The sequence below is a fragment of the Periophthalmus magnuspinnatus genome, chromosome 10 (genome assembly GCF_009829125.3).
Source record: "Periophthalmus magnuspinnatus isolate fPerMag1 chromosome 10, fPerMag1.2.pri, whole genome shotgun sequence".
Taxonomy (NCBI): domain Eukaryota; kingdom Metazoa; phylum Chordata; class Actinopteri; order Gobiiformes; family Gobiidae; genus Periophthalmus; species Periophthalmus magnuspinnatus.
Genome location: NC_047135.1, coordinates 2647931 through 2674280, shown reverse-complemented (window position 1 = coordinate 2674280; position 26350 = coordinate 2647931). Strand labels below are relative to the sequence as shown.

Here is a 26350-nt window from a genome sequence, read left to right as displayed (position 1 = left end):
GCCAAACATAAATACATAAATACATAAATACATAAATACATAAAAAGACACTTATATTAAAACTGTGCAGACAAAAGTGATTTAACGGACATTATTCTCGAGTTACGTGTGGTTTTGTGTTGTTACCTTTGCTCTAATGGAGATGTGGTTGTACGGAGCTGCCAAACCAACTCATGAATAAATCAAATCAGCCACTATTTCCTTTAAGTTGTAATTACTGCTGCGTTTAGACTGGTAAAAAAATAAATAAATAAATAATGCAATGCTAAGATTACAATAACAAAAATGCAGGAAAATACGTCTGTTTGACATCTGTAGTGACTTCTTATGTTGTGTTTAAAGAGCGTTAAGTCATGTTTTAATGCTGTTTCCTCCTCAAAAACAAACCTGCAGTTGTGTTTTGTCACATTTCCAAAGCTCAAAACGCTCTGTTCCACCTTGTGATGTCATAAAGTGGTAGTTTTTCAAGTTAACATCTCTGTTTTTACCTTTAATTCAGTCGAGATTTGCAACTCCAGCGCTGAAATGATCCAAATGATTCTAGAAATGAAGGTGTGTGGAGTTTAAAAACGCAGCGGAGCACTTCCTGTATCGCCACACGATGACATCACAAGGTGGAACAGGGCATTTTCAGTTTCTAAATAAGCAGGATTTGTGCGTTAAACGTCTGAACGAAACAAAAAAAACTCAACTCCGGGTCTGTTTGCAACGAGAAAACGGCATTAAAACGGATCAGGACACATCGTGACATGGGCCTCTTTAACGACGCAGTTACATTTTTGCACGTTTAAAGTCGTTAAAGTCGTACATTTTGCGGTTACGTTTACGATATGTCAGTATTCCGCAGCAGATTTCAACACAGTTTATATTTAGGGACGTGTAAATCTCTCGTTTTTCCTTGCAGACTGCGAAATCGGAGACCTGAAGGACGTCACGGATGAGCTAAAACTGGACAAAGACGCTCAAACGGACGCGATAAAACAGGTACGTTCGTAAAAACTGCTTATATATTTAGATTTCCCTGTATATAATTTGCAGATATAAGTGCGTGGTATGTGGGATCCAAACTGTTGCTCCACAGCCGAGTACAAACACGTCCAGCCTGCAGCGATCTGGCAACCCAAGCCGCCCCAGTTTTCCCCTGTCATCGGATTTTATATGGCACCGTGAACTTTTAACTCGTTTCAAAATAAAGTCTTATTAGTTTCGAGGCTGTTCCCCGAGTTCAGATGTAGGTCGCTAATGGATGAATGTTCCAGATTTGTGATTTTTAAACGTTTCACACCCAAGTCGGGGAATAATATTTGGTTTTTCAGGTTTTTTTGAGTGTGTGTGTGGGATAAATTTAACCGAAAATGGGGTTAAAGCAAAAGTAAACGAGGACGATATCAGCGCTAGGACGTAAACAGGACGAGAAAGGACCAAGAGACCACAGACTGTGTAAAAAAGTGGACGAAGTGAGTGTTTATGTCTTTATTTACAGACGCAAAAGTGAAATAAAACCCCAAGGATCATGTAGAGGGTTAATATGAACATTTAAGACCAAAATGATGAGTCTGACAGCAGCAGGTACAGAGAGAGGAGACACAGTTTAAAAAATAAATAAATAAATAAACTCAAAATAACAAAACAAAAAAAAATTCAAAATAACAAAAAAAACCAAAAACTTAAAATAACCCTCCAAAAAAATAAATAAATAAAAATAAACTCAAAATAACTTAAAAAAAACAAACAAAAAAATTCAAAATAACAAAAAAACTTAAAATAACCAAAAAAATTTAAAAAAAAATCTAAATTAAAATAAACTCAAAATAACTTAAAAAATAAATCAAAAATAAACAAAACACTAAACAAAAACCTCAAAATACTACAAAAAAAAAACGTTTAAAAAAATCAAAATAAACTCAAAATAATTTACAAAAAACAAAACAAAACAAAAAAACTCAAAATAACAAAAATAACTTAAAATAAAAAATAATAATAAAAAACAAATAAATAAATAAACTCAAAATAACTTAAAAAAAAAGAGCCCCAGGATCATGTAGAGGGTTAATACGAACTTTTAAGACCAAAATGACAAGTTTGACAGCAGCAGGTACAGAGAGAGGACACAGTTTTTCAATAGAAAGTGAATTGGAGCCAGAGTCGATGGAGCTGGAAGCGCGACCATGATCACTTCCTGTTTGTAACGTAGCAGCTAGCAGGTTAGCTATGTCCATTTATATAAACTTTCTATGGCGCAGACTAAGGTTAAACTCGGTCTGTGGGTGCGTTCACATTTGGACACAAACTGTATAAACGGGAATAAACGAAGACTAAACCAGGACTAAACCAGGACTAAACCAAGTCTACATCAGGACTAAACCAGGACAAGTTATATGTTCATAATAAACGATAAGTGGTTTAAAGTAGCCTGGTCTAATTCAGGGGAAAAACAGGAAGTACATTTGTACAGAATAAATACAAACTGTCCATCCGTCTATTTTCTTCCACTTATCTGATAAATATAAACTAGTAAAACTCATTTAAATCAGGGCTGGCAGTCATGGCTAAAACTGTAAAATTTTTAGTAAATAAGGTTGAACTGCAAAAGACGCCAGTATCATGGTATTATCTGCCTGCAATGTTCCACAGTATGGCATTAAACACATCTGTCTTTTATTTATTCAGCTGGAGTTTGTACGGCTCCAGAATAGATCGAAACACATGGATTATTCTTACAGTGAGCCGGAGATAGATATGTTTATGTTATAGTGTGGGACATTATAAACCAGAAAAACTAAATCTAAACTATTAACCAGAAAAGTTGCGTAGTGCAGCTTTAAAGGTCCCGTATTATCTCTGTTCTAATGTTGTTTCCTCGTCACAAACAGACCTGGAGTTGTGTTTTTTTTTTGTTTCATTCACACATGTTTAACACACAAACACATCTGCATATTTAGGCTGAGTTCTTCTCTCAAACTGAAAACACTCCGTTCCACCTTGTGATGTCATCATGTGGTGATACAGGAAGTGCTCCGCTGTGTTTTTAAACTCCACACACCTTCATTTCTAGAATCATTTGGATGATGATTTCAGCTCTGGAATTTCCTATCTCTACTGAACTAAAGGTAAAAGGAGCTGTTAAAAACTGTTGAAAAGTACCACTTGATGACATCACAAGGTGGACAGACTAATAATAAAGCGTTACTCAAACATCGGAATGTTTTGGATGACATAACAGCATTAGAACATGATTTAAACCTCACAAAAGTCAATTTTCAACACATATTGTCATGACGTAGACCAGGGGCGTCAAACTCATTTTCACCGAGGGCCACATCAGCAAAATGGCCACCGTCAAGGGCCAGATGTGACTGTGGCAGGATAAATGTCACTAAATGTAAACAAATGTCATGTAAAATAAATGTCATTCCTTTTTAACTTGTTAAATAACGGTTTCTGTGATAAACTGACATTTTTAAACGTGTGTATCTGGTCAGAACCTTCAGCTCTGCTTCAAATTCGGCCTTTTACAGCCTTTTAATTATTGGACAATTTGTTGTTTTTCTCGCAGACTCACTTTTTCACACTTAGCTCCGTGTTTGGTGTCAAAATGTCGACGTAGATTGTACCGACCGCGCCTCATAACACAAAAAACACACAGGTTTTTCTCCTCAAAGCACAAACTTGTATTCACCTTCACTTTTCTTCCTCCAAACTTCCTTCCACGCCCACAATTTTCCTCTTCATGAACATTTTGTGATGATTATTTGCAAATATTTCTCAGTTCCACTTGTTGGGAAAATCTCATTATTTTATTGTCAGTGCAAACATTAAAGCAGCATAGACTTAAATTGAAAGGCATGACTGTCATTTTTAAATATCTTCTCGTGGGCCACATAAAATGACGTGGCGGGTCGCATTTGGCCCCCGGGCCTTGAGTTTGACACATGTGACGTAGATGGTTGTGTACTTGCGTTTGTGCGTCTACAGGACACTACCGACTCCCCCAGGTCCCATTCGGCCGACTCCCCTCCGCCTCTGCCCACCACCCCTCCCCCCGAAGACTACTACGAAGAGGCCGTCCCGCTCAGCCCCGGCGCGCTGCCTGAATACATCATCACGAGAGGTTAGTGGCGCCCCCTCTGGCCTGGAAGACTCAAAAACCTCTCATGTAACCCATGTTTTCTGTAATCTACATAAACATAAACACAAAGCGAGTAAAATCACAAGAGTACAGTTACCTCAAACATGAAATTTAAGCTTTAGGATCTATTTTTAATTTGTACTTTCTCCGATTTCAGTCAGGCCCGGTCCTCCAGCGGAAGAAGGTTATGAAGAAGCCGATAACCACTACCCCACATGTGTCAGCTCGCCACGGAAGAACTCGTGTAAGCAACGTTACTATAATTTATGTAAATGTGTTGCTAAACGTGAGGAAACGGGTCTGGAGCGGTTCCCATACGTCTAAGTGTTGCTCCTCCCCCAGGGTTTTTCCCCTTAATGTGTTTATTTACTTAAAGCGGACGTATTACGCTGTTTCTGATCTGTTTTAATGTCGTTTCCTCGTCACAAACAGACCTGGAGTCGGGTTTTGTTTCATTCCCACATGTTTAACACACAAACGCTGCAGATTTAGGCTGAGAAAACACTCCGTCCCACCTCGTGATGTCATCAAGTGGCGATACAGGAAGTGCTCCGCTGTGTTTTTAAACTCCACGCGCCTTCATTTCTAGAATCATTTGGATCATTTCAGACCTGGAATTGTCAATCTCTACTGAACTAACAGCAAAAACGTAGCTGTTAACTTGAAAACTACTAACACTTGATGACATCACGAGGTGGAACAGAGCGTTGTGAGCTTTGGAGATGTAGACAAACTAATAATCTAACTGCAAAACGCAACTCCAGGCCTGTTTTTGACAACATAACAGCATTATAACATGATTTAAAACTCACAAAAGTCCAAACCCCGCAGATTTAGGCTGAGAAAACACTCTGTTCCACCTTGTGATGTCATCAAGTGGTAATCCAGGAAGTGTTTTTAAACTCCATACACTCCGTAACGGCATTAAAACGTGGCTAAAACCTCGCAAAAACCTTTATATAAAAATGTAACCTTTGACTTTTGACCAGACAAACTGACTCTCTGTGATTCTTGAACTTCTCCAGACAACGACTCGGACGCCCTGAGCAGCTCTTACGAGTCGTACGAGGAAGACGAGGAGGAGCGCGGTCCCGGCGTTCGACTGACGCACCAGTGGCCGTCGGAGGAGATGAGCTCGATGCCTCCCGCTCGCGACTGTCACATCTGTGCTTTTCTACTGCGCAAGAAACGCTTCGGTCAGTGGGCGAAACAGCTGACGGTGATACGAGAAAACAGACTTCAGGTACGTCAACAAAGTATTACAGCGTGTTCTAGTGTCGTTTCCTCATTAAAAACAGACCTGGAGTTGTGTTTTGTTTCATTCGCACATGTTTAACACACAGCCCCTGTAAATTTAGAGTTCTCATAAACTGAAAACACTCTGTTCCACCTTGTGATGTCATCAAGTGGTGATACAGGAAGTGCTCCCCTCACACCTCACACCTAAACGCGCCACGTCCTGAAGCTAATGTGAGCAAAATATTAAACTTATGTTGGTTTAAACTGACAGAGAAGACGCTGAACTTTGTGTAAGTTTTTGTTTCATGTGGATTGGACCAGTAAAACCAGGTCAAAGGTCAACACATCTGACAGTTAAAGAGCCCATGTGACACTGTTGTTCTTTCCTCATCACAAACAGATCTGGAGTCGTGTTTTGTTTCATTCACACGTTTAACACACAAACCCTGCATATTTAGGCTGAGAAAACGCTCTGTTCCACCTTGTGATGTCATCGTGTGGTGATCCAGGAAGTGCTCCAGTGTGTTTTTAAACTCCACACACCTTCATTAGATGATTTAGATGATGATTTCAGCTCTGGAATTGCGAATTTCTACTGAAGAAAAGGTAAAAAAAGGAGCTGTTAACTTGAAAACTATCACTTGATGACATCACAAGGTGGAACAGATCGTTTTTTGAGCTTTGGAGATGTTACAGACTAATAATACAACAACAAAACGCAACTCCACGTCTGTTTTTGACGACGTAACAGCATTAGAACACGACTTAACGCTCACAAGAGTCACTTTTGTGTAATATAGGACCTTTAATATTTATTTTTACTTAATTTATTTTATCAGAAAGTCATATTGAAATTGCGTGAGGAAGTCCTGGGAACACAGTTAAAACGTAGACATTTACAATTAATAAAACGCACAGTAAAATATACACTTAAATATTTACTGAACTCGCGGTCCACAAGCTTCAGTTTAAACAAATACGACGGACTGAAAAGATGACAGATATATCTTTGAGCTGGTTCTCACATTTAGCGTGTTTAGGTCGGAAAATGACCTTTAACCTCTTCGAAAAACAAAGTATCTGGTCTTCACGGGGTATGAAATCTGTCGACGCTGTGGTTAAGACGATTTCCAACACGCACGGTCTTGATTTAAAGCGTAGACGTAATTGAAAATGCAAAATTATCTTAAATAAACGGGAAATACCTTTGGGAAAATTGTGGAGCGTTTGTACAATCACAGTCACAAATACAAAGTTCTGTGTCGTTTTTAGTGCTACAAGAGCTCCAAGGACACCACCCCCTACGTGGACCTCCTCCTGCCCCAGTGCATCGTGGTCTACGTCCCTAAAGACAGCAAGAGGAAGCACCACGAGCTGCGCTTCACTCTGCCCAACGGGGACGGTCTGGTCCTGGCCGTGCAGAGCAGAGAGCAGGCGCACCGCTGGCTCAGAGTGAGTTTGTATTGTTTAGTGTTTGTTTGGACGGAGGTGGAGGTGAAGCGGGGACCGGGTGGAGACGTGAGGACATGAGAATGAATTCAGGGAAAGGTGAGAAGGAGGAAGCGCCGGGAGAAGGATCAGAAACAGCTTTGGATGAGGCTGAGTTTTATTGTTATTGTTCTGTTTTTTGTTTTGTTTCGTTTTGTTTTTGGTGAAGCACTTTCGCTGGAGTTGTTTTAAATGTGCTTTAGAAATAAACTTGAATTTAATTGACCGTAACAATTTAAATATGGAATAGGAACGGTACGATATTGAAATTTTACGCGACGATTATCACGATCAAAATAACTGCGATTAACGATTCTATCAAATTTTATATAAAAATGTTTTGGATTTGAATAATTATAATTTTAATATTATGAATAAGTCACATGTTTAAACAACTGGAATAGTATTGTACTTTGTTCTCAGTGAAAACAACTACGATTTAGCTGAGAATATTGTTTTTATTACTGAAATTTCGGGGCCCCCCTCTAATACAAATGAATAGGAAGAGGCTCCAATTCCAGGCTCCTTTGTCCCCCCCTGTCGACTTCCCTGTGAATAAACCGTTTTTTCTGCACATTTTGGTGATATAACGGTGATTATCTTTGTTAACGATTATCAAGATCATATAAAATGTCCCACGAACGATTTTTGTGGACGCTTTTTATCACGATAAACGACATTATTGTTGTATTGTCCCATCCCTAATATGGAAACTGTTAAACACTTTAATCGTTATCATGATGTAATCGTTAATCGTACTTAATTTGACTGTAAATGTACTTGCATATGTGGTTTGTGCTCTGCCAGATGAGCCACAAAGCCCCAAATCCTCCTTATAGACCCGGTATCATTAGGATTCAACTATATTTAGGTCATGATCGTTACTATAGCAACTTCTCGTCCAGTACTTTACATCTGGAATTATATGTTTGGGGCTTAGTATTTGTCGTGTGTACTTTTTTTTTTTTTTTTTTTTTGCTTTAATGGGGAATTTTGTCTGTAGAGAGTCAAAAAAAGCAGTTTCTATGACATATTCTGTGACACGTCCTCTCATTCTGTGATATATACGCAAAGAAGACATCAAATATATGACAGAAAATACATGGAATTATGTAGTAAACAACAAAAATTAAATAATAAAACTAATATTTTTTAACAAAGCAAAAGGGGGGAACTTTGAGGTTTTGAATTTAAAATAAAACATACCTTATTTCTGGAGTATAAGTCGCCCCAGCCCAAAAATACATAATAATGAAGAAAAAAAAACATATTTCACATATAAGTCGCCAAACTATGAAAAAAAGTGTGAAAATATGGTATATCTTTAGTAGTTATTTAGTTTTTTTTTGTTTTTTTTTACACAATTCTATATATGTTTTTATGTTTTATTTTTTAGTATTTTTAATTTTTATATTTTAATGTTTTTTCTGTGCGTAAAAATGTAGATTTGGTTAAAAAAAAAATTAAAATTAAAATTAAAAAAACACTGAATGAGAGGGCGTGTCCAAACTTTAGACTGGTAGTGTATTTTTTGTGGTAATAATTAGCACATAGGTTAAAGCTACACTGCGGAACATTCCCGACAAACCTTCCTGACACTTTCATCATGTAACCAAACGCTGACATCATCACTGACATCATCGCTGACGTCATCACCTCTTCCTCAGGTGGTCCGGGAGGTGAGCGGCCAGAGCGTTGCCCCCGACGACGCCTCTCCCGTCACCGCGAGGAAGAACGAACTCGACAAGGTACACGGTTTTATTTTTGTGTGTGTGTCGTTTTACCCGGGCGCTCCATTCATCTTCGTGACGGAGGTGTGGACGAGCCAGACGAGCCGTAATCTTCCTGTCAACATCGATTCTCCGTAACAACTGTTTTGGTCTGGAGTCACCGGGGACGAGGGATTTTATTTTGACAGTGGCTCAGTGGGTAGAGTGTGTCCAGTGATGTGAAAGGTTGTTGGTTCAAATCCCGCTCTCTCGATGAACGCTGTCGTTGTGTCCTTGGGCAAGACACTTAACCCACGTCGCTCCATACGCTGTACATATAAATGGACATAGCTAACGTACTCGCCATCGCGTTCCAAATAGCCTTTGTTTATTCCCTGTTTATATCGTTTGTGTCCAACGCACCCACAGAGTTTAACCTTAGTCTGCGCCATAGACTGTTTATATAAATGGACGTAGCTAACCTGCTAGCCGCCACGTTACAAACAGGAAGTGATCATCAGCGTGGTTCTAGCGCCATCGACTCCAATTCACTTTCTATTGTAAAGCTGTGTCTCCTCTCTCTGTCTCTGCTGCTGTCAGACTCGTCATTTTGGTCTTAAATGTTCATATTAACCCTCTACATGATCCTGGGGTTCTTTTTTTTTTTAAAGTTATTTTGAGTTATTTTTTATTTATTTTTATTTTAAGTTTTTTTTTTCAGTTATTTTGAGTTTTTTTTTTTTTGTTTTTTTGTTTTTTTTTTTTGTTAATTTGAGGTTTTTTTTTATTATTTTATTTTATTTTTGTATTATTTTGAGTTTATTTTTATTTTTTATTTTTTTTATTTTAAGTTTGGGGTTTTTTAAGTTATTTTGAGTTATTTATTAATTTTTTTTAGTTATTTTGAGGGGTTTTTTTTGTTTTGTTTTGTTTTTTAGTTATTTCGAGTTTTTTTTGTTTTGTTATTTTATTATTTTATTATTTTGAGTTTATTTTTATTTCTTTATTTTTGTTAATTTTAGTTTATTTTTTGTTTATTTAAAAAACTGTCTCCTCTCTCTCTGTACCTGCTGCTGTCAGACTCATTTTGGTCTTAAATGTTCGTATTAACCCTCTACATGATCCTGGGGTTTTTATTTCACTTTTGTGTCTGTAAATCAAAATATGAACATTAATAACAGACAAATCCGGCGCCTTCTTTCCCTGTTGTCGCTCCTGCTAGCGTTAGCAACAGGTTTGATTGACAGCGTTGCTAAGCGGCCACTCCCTACTAAACCAGCTGTGTTGGCGGGAAGGGGCGTTACCTTCAACATCCTCGTTCCGGATTGGCTCTTTGGTTGCTATGATACTTGTGGTCGGAATTCCAAATATGGCTCTCAGCTTCAAATTGACCACTGTAACTGCTAGCCTGAATGAATGTGTGTATGTTTATGTGTGTGTAAAGGACTTTGAGTGACTTGAAGGTGAAAAAAACAGTGTATAAAAACGTGACCATTTCCCATTTACGTTCCAGAGATTGTCCGCTGAGAGAAACACCTCGGACTCGGACAGCGTGGGCGTGTCCGCTGGGGAAGCCTGCAAAGAAAACGGTGAGACGGGATAAACGTGCCTCTACTTGATTTACTGCTTTGGCAAATATAAACTTTTATGCTACAACAACAGTGTTTGCGTTGCTGCTGTAGGTAAAGTGAAGCGTGGGGCGTTCGCTGCCGGTCGTAAAATCACACGAATTATCAGCTTCTCCAAGAAAAAGCCTCCGAGACCAGGAGCTGCGTTCAGTGACCCTCGCCAAGGTCGGCCATCAACTAAAACCTGGTTAAATAGAGTTTTTTGTTTGTTTTTTAAGAACTGTGAGTAAAGGAAATACCTCAATGAACACAAATTTGCAGCACAGAACAAAATTAACAGATAAATACACATATAAACGAACATGTATGTACGTTTTTGATGACGTAACAGCATTATAACTTGCCTTAAAGCTCATAAGAGTCCGTTTTACGTAATTTAGAACCTTTAATCTCGATGTAAACTTGGTTTGGTCCTGTTGTAATCCTGGTTTAGTATGAACGCACCCATAAAGATGCATTTTATATTAGATTGGAGGCTGCCCCTGTGGCCCAAAAGTCACTGACAGCTGAAAAAAATCCATAACTCTTTTGTTTCTAAATATTTTTCTTTTATTTTTTCAGAGTATTTAGAACGACTCTTCCCACATTAATCTGAGCAAATCCAGCACCGAGGAACGAACCCTCATTGTACAGTGGGACTTTGAGTCACATGGGTCAAATTCGACCCGAGCGTAAACGTCATTAAAGGAATAATAAGTGTTTTTCAAAGACAGGGGGCAGTATGTGATCTCCACAGACCTGACTAGTCCTGATTTCTTCCTGTGGGACGATCTTAAAGAAAAGGTGTTTGTGAATAAACCTCAGACGACTCAATAAACGACTTAAAACGTGATATCGAGGATCAAATAAGAGACATAAGCCGGAAATTAGGTCATTTTTACTTCCCCTAGTTTAAGTAGTGATAAGTTCAAGTGTAAGTGAACAATTATAACCGTATATACTGCCAAAAATCTCCGAAGGTTCAGTTTATCTACTGCTAAAATTTGGTGAGTTTAACTTAAGAATTACAGGAGCTATTGAAGATTTAAAAGTGTCAGTGACTTTTGGGCCACCCTGTATATACAAAAATATGTTTATTTTTTATTTTCTTGGCCCACTGAACCCCATTCATATTTAATTTTACACAATCCTTCATCGTTTTGCCCACATTTTGCCTCGTTTTGTATATATTCTGAGTTTCTGTCCTTCTGCAGGCTTCATGTTGGTGCTCGTGAACCAGGTGTGGAGGGAGCACTGGTGCTGCGTGTCCAAAGGTTACCTGCGTTTTTACAGCGACAGGGGCGACTCTCGCACCTGTCTGCCCTCTGTGCCCCTCCACGACTGTGAGGTGGTGCCAGGGCTGGGACCCAAACACCCCTTCGCCTTTCGGATCATGAGGAGCAGCAACGAGGTGGCGGCTCTCGAGGTGAGGTTTAATTCAGAAAGCTGCAGTTCACTCAAAATGGCTGACGGTGAAACTGCCAAGAAGCTTTTATTCACCTTATTCTGGAAGTTGCTGTGGCGCCGTCATCACTATTTGGGTTGTATTATTTTGGACTGTAAATTTTGGACTGTAGAGCGCACCTGAATATAAGCCACACCTGCTGAATTTGAAAAGAAAATCAATTTTGTACATATATAAGCTGCACCTGAATATAAGCCATATGTTACAAAGATGTAACATGAGATATTTATACAGAAAGACGGCACGCGGAGTTTTTTTTTTTTTTTATTTAAGGCATGCTTTTTTCCAAACTGTGCCTGAAAATCGGCACTAAAACACGGATGAACACACCTGCAGGTTTAGAAAATGAAACCACACCAACACGAACCATCTGCTTTTATTTCCTCTGAAAGATTTAGTCGTCTTTTTACGTCGACTAAGTTCTTCCCACTGCCGCCTCCAACGTCGCACCATCGATTCACTGATGCCAAACGTACGTGCAGTGGCTCTATTTCCTTCTTTGATGGTCAAACCTCCGTGCAGTGGCTCTATTTCCTTCTTTAACGGTCAAACGTACATGCAGTGGCTCTATTCCCTTCTTTAATGGTCAAACTTACGTGCAGTGGCTCTATTTCCTTCTTTAATGCTTAAACGTACGTGCAGTGGCTCTATTTCCTTCTTTAATGGTCAAACGTACGTGCAGTGGCTCTATTTCCTTCTTTAATGCTCAAACGTCCGTGCAGTGGCTCTATTTCCTTCTTTAATGCTCAAACTTACGTGCAGTGGCTCTATTTCCTTCTTTAATGCTCAAACTTCCGTGCAGTGGCTCTATTTCCTTCTTTGAGGTCAAACTTATGTGCAGTGGCTCTATTTCCTTCTTTAATCATCAAACTTCCGTGCAGTGGCTCTATTTCCTTCTTTAATGCTCAAACGTCCGTGCAGTGGCTCTATTTCCTTCTTTAATGCTCAAACGTACGTGCAGTGGCTCTATTTCCTTCTTTAATGGTCAAACTTCCGTGCAGTGGCTCTATTTCCTTCTTTGGCTCATTTCTTCGTGTTTTCCATGATGAGTTTGTGGCATGAGGCGCAAAATGACAAAAAATCAAAACTCGTGTATTTTTCAGCGCATAATCTTTCCCCACGTCCGTCTCACTTTTGCGTTTACTGCTAGAGAGTGAAGCGCCCCCCGGTGGACGTTACCCAGTAAAAATCTATAAACTAGCCGCACCGTTGTATAAGCTGCTGCAAATAAGTTTTATAGGGAAGACAGAGGCGTTTTAAAGCTTCACAGAGAATCAGTGCGGTGTTGATTTGTTGTTGCGCATAAACACTGAACATTTGACACAAACCAACCGACTTTATACAATATTTAGCGCCAAAACTTTTCCCAAATTCTCCATTGAAAGGAACAGGATTTCCTCTTAACTGGAAGCGCTGCCACAAAGACAAAGCGGTTTAGTTGCATTTACGGAAAAAGCGAACGAGGCCGAATAAGGTCAACCACATTTCATTTAAATCAGCTTTAATCTGCTCTACAGTTATAATTTGCACATTTTAAATAATAAAAATAAGCGATTAAAGATTACTCAAACATGAAACACTCTAAATACAACTTTAAGACGATCAACGAGAAGAAAACAACTAGAAAATGGTTAATACAGTAGCTCTGAAAAGTCGATTTTGCAGAATAGGCCTGATTTAAGAAAGAAAACAATGCAACTTATGTAACGTTTTGCTTTGAATTATTAATTTCTATGGCAACAGTGTTCATCTTTCATCACTCGCAAACTAGAAATGAGCTTTTGTTCCTTTTATTTCTTGCTGATTCGTAAAGGTATGTCGCAAAACACATTCAAAAACAAAAGTAAAAACCACAAAACGACACTTTTGCTTTAAATTTTCAAGTAAACTCCAACTGCAACTTCCACTTACGAGTCTCCAGATCCAAAATGTCATCAAACCCATTAGCCCGTGTCCTCCTCGTGCCCTTGTGTGTGTAGGCGAGCAGCTCAGAGGAAATGGGTCGTTGGCTCGGCGTTCTGCTCGCTGAGTCCGGCTCTCTGACAGATCCAGAGTCCCTCCATTACGACTACGTTGACGTGGACACCATCGCCAACATCCGCGACGCAGTACGACACTCCTTCCTGTAAGTGGATATGAACGGCGGTGTCTGCACGGGGTCAAACTTAGGACAAAAAAACGACTTACGCTGCATTTGTCTTGTTTATTAACGCAGGTGGGCCACTACTTCAAGTTCCCACGACTATGACGACGTCCCGAACGAGGACATGCAGGTGAGTCACGTGATGTAACGGGAGATAAAGAGAAGAGCGGGAGGAACTTGTAGCTTACGCAACTAGAAATCATAGACTGTATATGTAAATGGACGTAGCTAACCTGCTAGCTGCCGCCGCGTTCCGTCGACCATGGCACGTTTTCCGTTTGAGACAAGAACTCAGCGTAAATCTGCAGCGTTTGTGCGTTAAACGTGTGTGAATGAAACAAAAAAACACAATTCCAGGTCTGTTTGTGACGAGGAAATAACATTAAAACATAAACCAGAAAATAGTGTAGTAATAGTGCAGTGTTTTGGTTCTTAAAATGCTGAGTTTGTAAAGTTGACAGTTTGAATCAGTTCTTTATTTATTAGTAAAATACCATGTTTTGTGTAATATAAGTCGCACCAGCCAAAAAATGTATCATAACGAAGAAAAAAACAACATATATTTCACATATAAGTCGCACCCCCGGACAAACTCTGAAAAAAATGCGATTTATAGTCCGGAAAATACAGTACTTTTCAGACGAGCAGGTTCACCTCGCTGTTTCTCGGATTTTTTTTGTGCGATTTTACATGCTTCTTTGATTGGCTGTTGGACTGTAGACCATTGTGTCGTGCGTCCTGATTGGCTGTCGGACTGTAGACCATTGTGTCGTGCGTCCTGATTGGCTGTTGGACTGTAGACCATTGTCCATCAGTCTCCTCCGTGCCGTGTCTCCTGTCCAGTACAGAATGTGTTCAGACAAATTTACATAAACGTTGGATCTCAGTGTGACTCTGAAGTGCTGTACGTTTGCAATTTGTTTTCTCCCCGACAAAACCCACAATGTCGATGAAACGTTCTGCACCGACAAAGACGCCTACGAAGGTTTGAACTTTGAGAGAGTTTAAACGAGAGAGAAATGTGAGAAAATGTTAACGCCTGTGTGAGAAAAGTGTATAAAGTGTGTGGTGAGGGGTTTTACAGACAAAAACAGAGAGAATAATGTAAAAAAATAAAGCTGATACTTCGCGGATTTCGTCTATTGCAGGTTTGGATCATTTGGATCATTTTTGAATCATTTTTACTATGCCCAGGTATCGGTTGATATTCAGTTTCGGCAGATGCTTCAAGCCAAAGTATCGACATTGTATTGGATCAGAAAAAGCTGGATTCCTACTCAAGATATCAAAATTTAATCATATTTGAGTATTGGTATCAGTATCAATATTCTCAGTGTTTTAAGTAACTGAATTTTCTTTGCAAACAACAAAATATCTGCTGTTATTATGAAAGTACAATGTTATTTTAATGTTCTAATGGAGTCTGTATATGTCCCTGCGCCTCCAGCTGTTAGCTCCCATCACTGAATTTGATACCTCTAATCATTTTAACGCAGAAGCACCAGCAGAGCCATGTTACACGCCTGTCCGGTGAGCGAAAGGGCAAGAAAAAAGAAAAAAAACTAGAGAATATAAAGGAAGTGTGAAGGGTGAGACGGGGCAGGAGGTCAGGGCGCTTTTACAGGCTGTAAATTGCTGTTTTAACCCCAAAGACGTGCTTTAGAAACACAGCTCACTCACACACTTCCACACGCAGTAAATGTGGGAGGACGTGGGGTTTGTTTTATGGGGGTTTCCTGCCCTTTGCACATCCTCCTCCGCTCGAGCTGCACAGACGTGAGGAGGAGCGTCACTGACCAACCGCAATCACTGAAGTTTTTTTTGTAAATGGGGCAGGATCTTTACTATTTAGTCTCCTCTAAGTTTATCTGAGTACTTCGTTTATTTATTGTTAAACTATGGTATAAAAGGAAATCCACTGCAGTCACTGATAGACAGCAGTTTGTCCAAATGGATGAGCGCAGATCCACATTAAAACATATTATCCGGTGGGTCCCTCAGGGGTCAGTACTGGGCCCGTTATTGTTTCTCTTGTTTATGAATGATCTATGTAATTTCTCTTGGGGAAAACTTATAATTGGTTCTAAATTGCACTGTTGTCTCTGTATCTCTTCATGAACAATGTACATTTTGTGTAGGACAAATCTGTGAAGTCAGCTGACCAGCCCTGCTTACTGTTTTGTGTATATGGCGAACAGACAGGGGGTGGACATCAATATTTAGTCGATAACAATCTCATAACGGCACTTTTTATACAAGCTAATTGCAAATATGTACATTTATTTTGACTGACATTAAATGCAGATATACCGAGCCATTTTGGAGTCACATTAGACACATCCAGACCTACTTTGTTTATTAATATTTGTATATATTGGACTGTATTTGACTCCCTGGGCTGGTCAGTTGACTTCACAGATTTGTCCTCCTCCAACACCTCATTTATGCAACTGAGCATTCAGAATTATTGTTATTTATGTAATTATTGTCATGCCTTTACAAACCCTTTGAGTGAAACATGACAGTTCTACATGTGTAATGCACTTAATACACAAAATGTACATTGTTCATGAAGAGATACAGAGACAACAGTGCAATTTAGAACCAATTATAGGTTTTCCCCAAGAGAAATTACATAGATCATTCATTAACAAGAGAAACAATAACGGGCCCAGTACTGACCCCTGAGGGACACCACCGGATAATATGTTTTAATGTGGATATACCATAGTTTAACAATTTATTGATGAGTGTATTATGATCAACGTATTAAAGGCTTTTTTTTAAGTCAATGAAAAGTGCAGTGGGTTGATCAAATCTGGCGTAATGTAATGTCATAAAGTTGTTGTTTTTTTATTGAAATATTCAGTTTTCACCAGCCCTTACAGTAGTACTAAATATAAGGACGACGCGTTATCAATTTCACATCTTTCATTAACCTCTTTAACAGTTTTTTCCAATATTATTTACACTTTTGACGCTGCAAAAGAAAAATACTGGCCCAAAACGTTGTAGGAGTGAAGAGGTTTCGCTGCTTCTTCAGTTCTGGTCAGATTACTGCTGGACACTGTTTTATATCTTATCTCAAAGCCACTGACCGCTCCTTTAAAGATAGTGAGGTTCAGATTTTAGCCAAAGAAAAATACTTTGAGAGGAGAGATAAAGACGCTATTTTTGTTTGGAAAGACACTCCATCTTTGAAGAGGAATGGCAGCCTCAGACATCATCTATTTCCTATCTATAACTCCATCCTCAGACCCAAAGCAAACAAAGTAAACAACAGGGCTAGCGAGGATGCTAACAGGTGTGACACCACTCATTAGGGGTTTGAATGACTATGCTAAGTAGGACTCAGGCACAGCGCAACGTGACCTGAAGAAACGGCTTCGACGAGCAGCCAAAAGTCTTCACTCCTACAACGTTTTGTCCAGTTGACTCATTTTATATTTTTCTTTTTGCGATGGGTCAAACCTGGACGACTGAGGGATTACGCAGATACTTTTGACGTCGTTTCAGTCACGCTTCTGATCAAACCTTAGCGAATCCCACACTCCCCGACACTCTACCTCTCAAACGTAACATTCTCCCCCATCTTCCTCTTTTATTTACGTTAATTTCAGTATTACAAACTCATCCAAACACGTTCACGCCGTGTTTCCTCTCCTTCCAGTCCGAGCAGTGTGGGAATAACGGAAAACGCCGCTCCAGTTTCTCCAGCAGCGACTCGGATCGGACCAAACCTCCCATCTCCCTCAAGCGTTCGGGCTCCAGTAAGTCCTACCGTTACAACTCCAGCTTTACTTACTCCTTATAGACGAAAGATTACGCTGGTATTCCGACTCTGAGGGATTTACGGCGGGTTGGTACATCCCGTTAGCTCTGAGCAATTCCTTCTGAAAACCTCAGCTTTCATGTGGTTTCATGCTCCTCTATCCTCTCCATCATCTTCTTCAGTTTCAATCTAAAATCTATCTCTCGTTTTTCCTTCGTGGCAGTTGCTTTCTTCGATCTAGCTAGCTTAAGGTCTACTGAAACTGATATCTGTGTGGTCATCGCCGTTTTGGTTCTTTTTCCACATTAAAGAACGAGGATTAAGCCTTGAGTTGGAGCTTAAAATTTATTGGATGGAAGCATTAACTGTGACACGACCTCTCTCTGCAGGAGTTCTGGGCTTTTATTACTCCATAATTTCCAGGTTCACGGTTTGAAATGTAAAATAGGTCAAATTCAGCAAAAAAAAAAAGTGTGAAATCTGAATGCCACGCCCGTTGAGCGAGGTGTGCGCTTCTCTTTCTTCCCATAACCTCCGTGACCTTTTACTAAAGCTTCCTGTTCCCTGATGTCTTCTTTACGTAGACGCAAACCAGTACGGCCGCTATGGGAAAACACGAGCGGAGGAGGACGCCAAGCGATACCTGAAGGAGAAAGAGGAGCTGGAGAGAGAGAAAGATGGGATAAGGAAGATGCTGTTGGTTTTGAGACAAGAGAAGAAAGAGCTTAAAGAAGAACTCAAAACTGCACATGGTAAATATGGACAGTTTGGATTATATTAAGTTTAAAGATACTATATCACGAAAAATGGACTCTTGTGAGCTTTAAGACATGCTATAATGCTGTTAGCTCCTCAAAAACATAGACTCATGGTTTGAAATGTAAAATAGGTTAAATTCAAACAAATCTGCCTTGTATTTATTGAATTACAGGTGTTTTATTGCTCAAAAATTCCTGAAAAAACACAAATTCTTGCTATGTGTAGGCAAGTTTTCGGATGATAAACAAACCCGAAATTTGACTCTCTTTCTATTAATTTGTATTAGAGGGGGGCCCATGTGAAACTTCTTGCCCCGGGCCCCCAAATTTCAGTTGACGGCCCTGCTCATCAAATAAATCTTCCTTGTGTTTATTGAATTACAGGTGTTTTATAGCTCAAAAATTCCTGTAAAAACATTAATTCTTGCTATGTGTAGGCTAGGGATTGGATGATAAACAATAATATCGTTTATCGTGATAAAAAGGGTCGACAATAATCGTTCGTGGGACATTTTATATAATCGTGATAATTGGCAACAAAGATAATCGTCGTAGAATCACTAAAATGTGCAAAAAGTCTATGGCGGGGGGGACAAATGGGTCTGTTGTCAAGGGGTTTAGGGGCCCAAAATTGGACTCTCTTCCTATTCATTTGTATTAGACGGGGGCCCACGTGAAACTTCTTGCCCCGGGCCCCCAAATTTCAGTTGACGGCCCTGCACAATCAGAATATTCTCCTCTAGATCGTAGCTGTTTTCACTGATGACAAAGTACAATATTATACAATTTATATGATTAAAATTACAATTATTCACATCTGTAACATTTTAAACTGTCAGCAACTTTAATAATTATGGTGATATAATCGTTAATCGTGATTATTTTGGCCACGATAATCGTCCCATACCTACTAGCTAGACAGAATATCTTGATGTTTTATTATTCTTTTTACTATGTATCATGTAATCTGTATATTTTGGGGTTTTTTGGGGCCTTTTTTGGGGTCAGCTGGAGTTATTTTAAAGCGCTTTATAAACAAACTCGCACTGAATCTAAAAACATCAGATATATATCCAAAAATGTTGAACTTATCTTGCGATGTTGATGTGTTCCTGATGTTTCGAGATGTTTCAAAGTGATATATTTGCTTCTTTGTTCCTAACGTCTCCGTTTCTCAGCACTAGCTCCTTGTGTAAACGTGTTCCCCTACGATTTGGACTCGTCTACGGTCCAGTCCAAATCGTCTGATCTTTCCACTTATTACATTACGTGAACATAAATATTACCACTCATTGCGTCAGACGGCTCATGTTTTTACAGCCTGAATAAATGTGTTTTTAAATTAACTTGAATGCTTTGATATTCTGTTAATCTGACACGACTCTCCCACAGACGTAGACGAGATGTGTTGCTCCGAGGGTTTTTTTTTCACGTTTTAAATGAACCGAGTCCTGATCTGGGATTGTTTATTCTGCAGAGAGGAGAAAGCCCTTCCTGAACAAGCGGGTGGCGGAGCTGGATGAGAAATGTCGAGCCAAAGAGGCGGAGAGGGTGGATCTGGAGCTCAAACTGACCCAAGTCAAAGAAAACATCCAGAAAAGTCTGTCAGGAGGAGGCGTGGCTTCACCAGCGCAGACCAAACCCGCAGCCAAGGTACGTTTGAAGGACCAGTTTGTTCTGTCGACTAAAATATTTCATCATTGCTTTGTCAGACATAGTAAACATATCGGAAATTACGTGCGTTTTTGTCAAATATCTGTGTAATCCCTCCGTCGTCCAGGTCTGATCGCAAAAGAAAAAACAAATCTGTCAAATGGTGAATGAGTGAAGACGTTTGGCTTCTTCAGTTCTGGTCAGATTACTGCTGGACACTGTCTTATATCTGTCTGAAGGGAGGAACAGCCATTGTTTCAGCCAGTTTCAGCCTTAATTTGCCTTGCTAGGTCCATTGTTCTCCTTGTTTCCTTTGTTTGCTTTGGGTCTGCGGATGGAGTTATAGATGGAGGACAGGTCTAAGGTCTCTGTTCTTGTTCAAGGAAGGATTGTCTTTCCCAACTTTCCTTCTTTAACTCTCCTCTCAAACCATTTCTTTTCAGTTCTCCAGATTTAACTTTGTCTTTTACTCGAGATAAACAGCAGCAAAAGAGAAATAAAATGTGTCAACTGGACAAAACGTTGTAGGGGTGAAGACGTTTGGCTGCTCGTCTGGTCAGATTACTGCTGGACACTGCCTCATTTCGGTCTGAAGGGAGAAGCTAACCACACTGATACTAAAAACACTCATTGTTTACAGTTTGTTTTTTGTCTATTGAGCTTAATTCATCTTCACGCCTGCAACGTTTTGTCCAGTTGACACATTTTATTTCTCTTTTTCTGCTGTTTATCTCGACAAAGTTAAATCTGGAAATCTGAAAAGAAATGGTTTAAGAGGAGAGATAAAGAAGCATTTTTATTGCTCCATCCTAGGACCCAAAGCAAACAAAGGAAACAAAGAGAACAGTAGACCTAGCCAGGCAAATTAAGCCTGAAACAATGGCTGTTCCTCTCTTCAGACAGATATAAAGCAGTGTCCAGCAGTAATCTGACCAGAACTGAAGAAGCGGCTAAAGGTCCTTCAACTTTTTTAAACTTTCCTTTGCTACAAAAGTAATGCAGTACAGTTTATCGCAGTTAAAATATATTTTCTATGATGATGGATCTAGTTCACCAAATTAGCTTTAGCATTTCGGTCAAATAAACTACACTAAAACAAATTATTTTATTCAATTTGGACAAAAACAAAACAAAAAAAAGGAAAAAGACTAAGACTAAAACCAAATTGAAATGTCTGACTGAATCGTATTTACACTAAGCGTGAGGTGGGTTAAGTGTCTTGCCCAAGGACACAACAACAGTAATCATCCATGGGAGCTGGGATCGCACCGCCAACCTAAAGATCAGTGGACAAACGCTCTACCTGACTGAGCCACCGTCGCCCTTGTAGATCGGTTGTCGGGCTTTATAGCTGCTTCTTCTAAATGTATGAATGTATTTTGTGTTTCTAGGCGTCGAACAACAAGAAGCAGCAGAACATCTACGCCGAGGGTTTACCTGTGAACTGTGCGGCCGAGCTGAGGCGAAGACCCCCGTCTGTGTACGCCTCCTCCAACGGGACGGTCATGCAGAAAGCGAAGGTCCCGCTCAAACTCGATTTATACTCGATTTTTACTGCAACGTTTTCACATTTAGAAAGATGCTGAAGCTCCCAGTCAGTGATTATCCTTTGTGCCCATAGACTAGTTATATAAATGGACATAGCTAACCTGCTAGCGCCGCGTTACAAACAGGAAGTGAGCGTCAACTCTGGCTCCAGTTGAGTTTCTATTGAAAATCTGTCTCCTCTCTCTGTACCTGCTGCTTCAGACTCATTTTGGTCTTAAATGTTCAGATTAACTCTACATGATCCTGGGGATTTTATTTCACTATTGTGTCTGTAAAGAGAGAGACAGACAGAGAGAGAGACAGGGAGAGAGACTGAGAGACAGACAGAGAGAGAGAGAGAGACAGAGAGAGAGAGGGACAGACAGAGAGAGAGGGACAGACACAGAGAGAGAGAGACAGACTGAGAGACAGAGAGAGAGACAGAGATAGAGAGACTGAGAGACACAGAGAGAGACAGACAGAGAGAGAGAGACAGACTGAGAGACAGAGAGAGAGAGACAGACAGAGAGAGAGAGAGAGACAGTGAGAGAGAGATTGACAGAGAGAGAGACAGACAGAGAGAGAGAGAGACTGACAGAGAGAGAGAGACAGCTCCAGTCCAGTTTTTGGTTAAATGAGTTTACTTTGTACAGTTTTGAAGCTGGTTGAGAGTTATGTAACCCCTGTGCTCACAAATGTATTTATTTTTCTCTTTTTTCTAATTTTTTTTTCAGGAATGGGAATCAAAGAAAGGAACTTAAGGAGAAACAGTTGCAGTTGAACGACAAACTGGACCAAGAGACTGGAGGGGGCGGGATCACGCTCCAAACGTTCCTTGTGAATTTGTGAATTACTTGTAATGAAAGACTTTGGCCCCTAGGTGGAGGTACAGCCCTCTTAATATTTACTTGTTACATGAATGAGGTAATTCTCACTGTATTCAAGTGTTGGCATCAGTTCAAGTTGCGAATACGATGGTGATTTGTGTTTTGAAAGACGTTACGCAAGTGTGGACAGCGTTGCATTGTGGGAGATCCATGTTTTTAAGGGTGATAGAGGTTTAATATTTAAGCGGCACAAGGGGAAACGGAGGAAACGATGGGAAAAGAATGGATTTAAACGAGGAGGACGTGCCTTTTATGTGTGGATATGGCTGTACATAGAAAGATATGACTACTGTTTATTGTATTTTTTATATTACGTTTCAAACCGGATCAACATCGTCATAAAACATTAAAACATGGAGCGAGTGTCGGGGCTGATCAGCTGTGCGCCGCTCAGTTTCTGCATTTTAAATACGCTGCACTTATCAGTTTGTTCTATGAAAGCTGCAGGCCGGAGACACACTATTAGAATTAATGTGGTTTCAGCAAAAAAAATACGAGGAGGAACCGTCAGCCATGTCCGCGTTTGTAGATAATATTCTGTACGTCTCTGCTTTAAAGCCACTAACAAACTGCTTCTCATTCAAAGCCATTACGTTCTCATTTGAATATTAACGTCTCTGTAAGTTTATGTGGGAGGTTTTTGCACTTTACGGTCGTCTGCTCGCACCCGGGAGCAAAAATGTAACTGTTTATCGTATTTTCAGAGGTTTTAATAATAAATTGTACTGTTGAAAAGCAGATTTGTGTGATTATTTGTGATTATTTGTGATTATTTGTGATTATTCATGTCATAACGCTGTTACTGCCTCAAAAACAGACCTGGAGTTGTGTTTTTGTTTCATTCACACATGTTTAATGCACAAACTCTTCAAAACGCTCTGTTCCACCTTGTGATGTCATCATGTGGTGATACAGGAAGTGCTCCACTGTGTTTTTAAACTCCACACACCTTCATTTCTAGAATCATTTGGATGATTTGTGCTCTGGAGTTTCCCATCTCGACTGAACTAAAGGTAAAAAACGGAGCTGTTAACTTGAAAACTACCACTTCATGACATCACAAGGTGGAACAGAGCGTTTTGAGCTTCAGAAACATAATAAAGAGTCACTCAAACATGGGTGAATGAACCAAAACACAACTCCAGGTCTGTTTTTGCAGATAAAACAGCATTATAACATTGTTTAAAGCTCACAAGAGTCAGTTTTGTGTAATGTGGGACCTTTAAGTCTAAGTTAAAGGCTGAGTTTTATCATCAAATCTCACCACCAGAGGTCACAATGGAGTCTAATTACATTCTTATCTGTGGAAAAACCTTTTCAAATGCTTTGTCCGTGAACGTTCCCGCTGCTTTCTGATACGTTACATGGAACTGATAGAAGCTGCAGCTCAAAAACAGCCCGATAAAACACGATCCGATTTATGAATGCAGTAAATAAATATGGAGACGGGGTAAGACAAGACCGAAGGAAACGCTTTAGGCAGCACATTTCAAATCATGACCAGAAATCACATAAACATACACATTTGGAGCCATGTGTCCTCTGTCCCAGCAGATTCACCCAACACCAGTGATTTATCCCAGTTTTTGTCCCAGATGTCACTGTTTTTTGACAATTTGATACAACACAACAGGGGCGTTGGACTGGAGGGGGGTAAAGGGGCAGTGCAGGAAGGGGCCCCTCACAAAAAGTCTTTGATGTGCATTTTTCATTAGATAACTTGTAATCCAGTCAAATGAAGCTAATCGAGGCTAGAGCAGTTATAGCGGCGAATTTGGAGCCGAGTTTCATGTTTGGAAATCCGACTACAAGTATCATAGCAACCAAAGAGCCAATCTGGAGCGAGGCTGTTGAAGGTAACGCCGCTTTTGGTTTAACAGGGAGCAGGCGCTTAGCAACGCTGTCAATCAAACCTGTTGCTAACGCTAGTGGGAGTGACCTCGGGGAAAGAAGTCGCCTGATTTGTCTGTTATTAATGTTCATATTTTGATTTACAGACACAAAAGTGAAATAAAAACCCCAGGATCATGTAGAGGGTTAATACGAACATTTAAGATCAAAATGAGTCTGACAGCAGCAGGTACAGAGAGAGGGGACAAAAAACAAACTCAAAATAACAATATATATAATTATATATATATATATATATATATATATATATATATATATGTATATATATATATATATATATATATATATATATATATATATATATATATGTATATATATATATATATATGTATATATATATATATATATATATATATGCAAAAATCAACTCTGAATAACTAAAAAACAAACTAACAAAAAAACAACATAACAAAAAAGTTAAAAATAACTCGAAATAACAAAAAAAACTAAAAAATTGAAAAAAATAAACTCAAATAACAAAAAAGAAAATAAATCTAAAATTAACTTAAAATAACTAAAAATAAAAATTAAAAAAAGTTTAAAAAAAAAACTCAAAACAACCAAAAAAAACTCAAAATAAAATTTAAAAAAATGAAAAAATAACTCAAAACACATCAAAAACCCCAGGATCATGTAGAGCGGGTTAATCCAAATATTTAAGACCAAAATGATGAGTCTGACAGCAGTAGATACAGAGAAAGGAGCAAATAGAAAGCGAAACCATTTAGAAGCAGCAGCTAGCAGGTTAGCTATGTCCATTTATATAAACAGTACAGTCTGTTTTGTACCCAGGGCCTAGAATTGCCCTGTTCACCAAAAGCAGAGGGTTTAAATCGTCATTTCTTTAGCTAAAATACAGAAAAAATAGCTTGAAAATTACGAATGCACATAAAAATACACCCTGAAGTCTCTTAGATCAAACTGACTCACAACAAGATATGTAAAAGGTATGAAAAATGTCATTCTCTTTTCACAGATTTATTATTAATTCAATTCAATTCAATTCAATTCATTTATTTTTGTAACGCCCAAAATCACAACAACAGTTGTCTCGAAGGGCGTTCATGTTTTGGTTGATGGGGGAAACCGGAGTACCCGGAGGAAACCCATCCAGACACGAGGAGAAACATGAAAAACTCCACACAGAAAGGCCTGGTGACCCGGGGATCGAACCAACCTTCTTGCTGTGAGACATGAGTGATGGCACTCAGTCACCGTGCCGCCAAGACACAAAAAACAAAACAACTTACACCCCTCTCGGCCATGTCTGTTTGAAATCAGGTCCCGCTACACAATGCCGATGTTCCACAGGTTCATAGACACACGTTAGCTTAGCCCTCGCCTTCGTAAACACACGTTAGACACACGTTAGCTTACCCCTCGCCTTCGTAGACACACGTTAGCTTAGCCCTCGCCTTCATAGACACACGTTAGACACACGTTAGCTTAGCCCTTGCCTTCGTAACCACTCGTTAGACACACGTTAGCTTAGCCCTCGCCTTCGTAGACACACGTTAGACACACGTTAGCTTAGCCCTCGCCTTCGTAGACACACGTTAGACACACGTTAGCTTAGCCCTCGCCTTCGTAGACACACGTTAGACACACGTTAGCTTAGCCCTCGCCTTCGTAGACACACGTTAGACACACGTTAGCTTAGCCCTCGCCTTCGTAGACACACGTTAGCTTAGCCCTCTCCTTTGTAGACACACGTTAGACACACGTTAGCTTAGCCCTCGCCTTCGTAGACACACGTTAGCTTAGCCCTCGCCTTCGTAGACACACGTTAGCTTAGCCCTCGCCTTCGTAGACACACGTTAGCTTAGCCCTCGCCTTCGTAAACACTGGTTTTTGGGCGAAGCCGCGTTTAATGAACAACACCAGCTGAAGTTTACAGCCTCAGACTCGGCGCAATCAGCCATAAAACACACGAACGCCGTCTGCCCCTCGAACGCAACACAGACCCACAATGCCGTCTGTTTTTGGTAGTCAAATCTTTAATATGATAATAATTTACAGTATGAAATGGGAGAAAGCCACTGTTATGAAGGCAATATTTGCA

At 39.7% G+C, this 26350-nt stretch overlaps 1 protein-coding gene across 2 annotated transcripts in view; it reads left to right on the top strand.

The window, feature by feature from the left end:
* afap1l1a (actin filament associated protein 1-like 1a) overlaps positions 1-23113 on the top strand; it is a 64152-nt gene extending 41039 nt beyond the window's left edge. Inside the window, exons 4-19 of one of the 2 annotated variants that reach the window (XM_033974537.2) lie at positions 905-984; positions 3976-4111; positions 4287-4373; positions 5155-5372; positions 6641-6820; positions 8524-8604; positions 10079-10154; positions 10248-10358; positions 11387-11598; positions 13617-13762; positions 13853-13910; positions 17451-17550; positions 18137-18304; positions 19788-19963; positions 21355-21483; positions 22225-23113. In XM_033974537.2, coding sequence (XP_033830428.1) covers positions 905-984; positions 3976-4111; positions 4287-4373; positions 5155-5372; positions 6641-6820; positions 8524-8604; positions 10079-10154; positions 10248-10358; positions 11387-11598; positions 13617-13762; positions 13853-13910; positions 17451-17550; positions 18137-18304; positions 19788-19963; positions 21355-21483; positions 22225-22251 — 1985 coding nt within the window. In that variant the 3' untranslated portion in view covers positions 22252-23113. The remainder of the gene's footprint in view (positions 1-904; positions 985-3975; positions 4112-4286; positions 4374-5154; positions 5373-6640; positions 6821-8523; positions 8605-10078; positions 10155-10247; positions 10359-11386; positions 11599-13616; positions 13763-13852; positions 13911-17450; positions 17551-18136; positions 18305-19787; positions 19964-21354; positions 21484-22224) is intronic. The other variant, XM_055224641.1, reaches the window with a different exon arrangement.
* The last annotated feature ends 3237 nt before the right edge of the window (positions 23114-26350 follow it).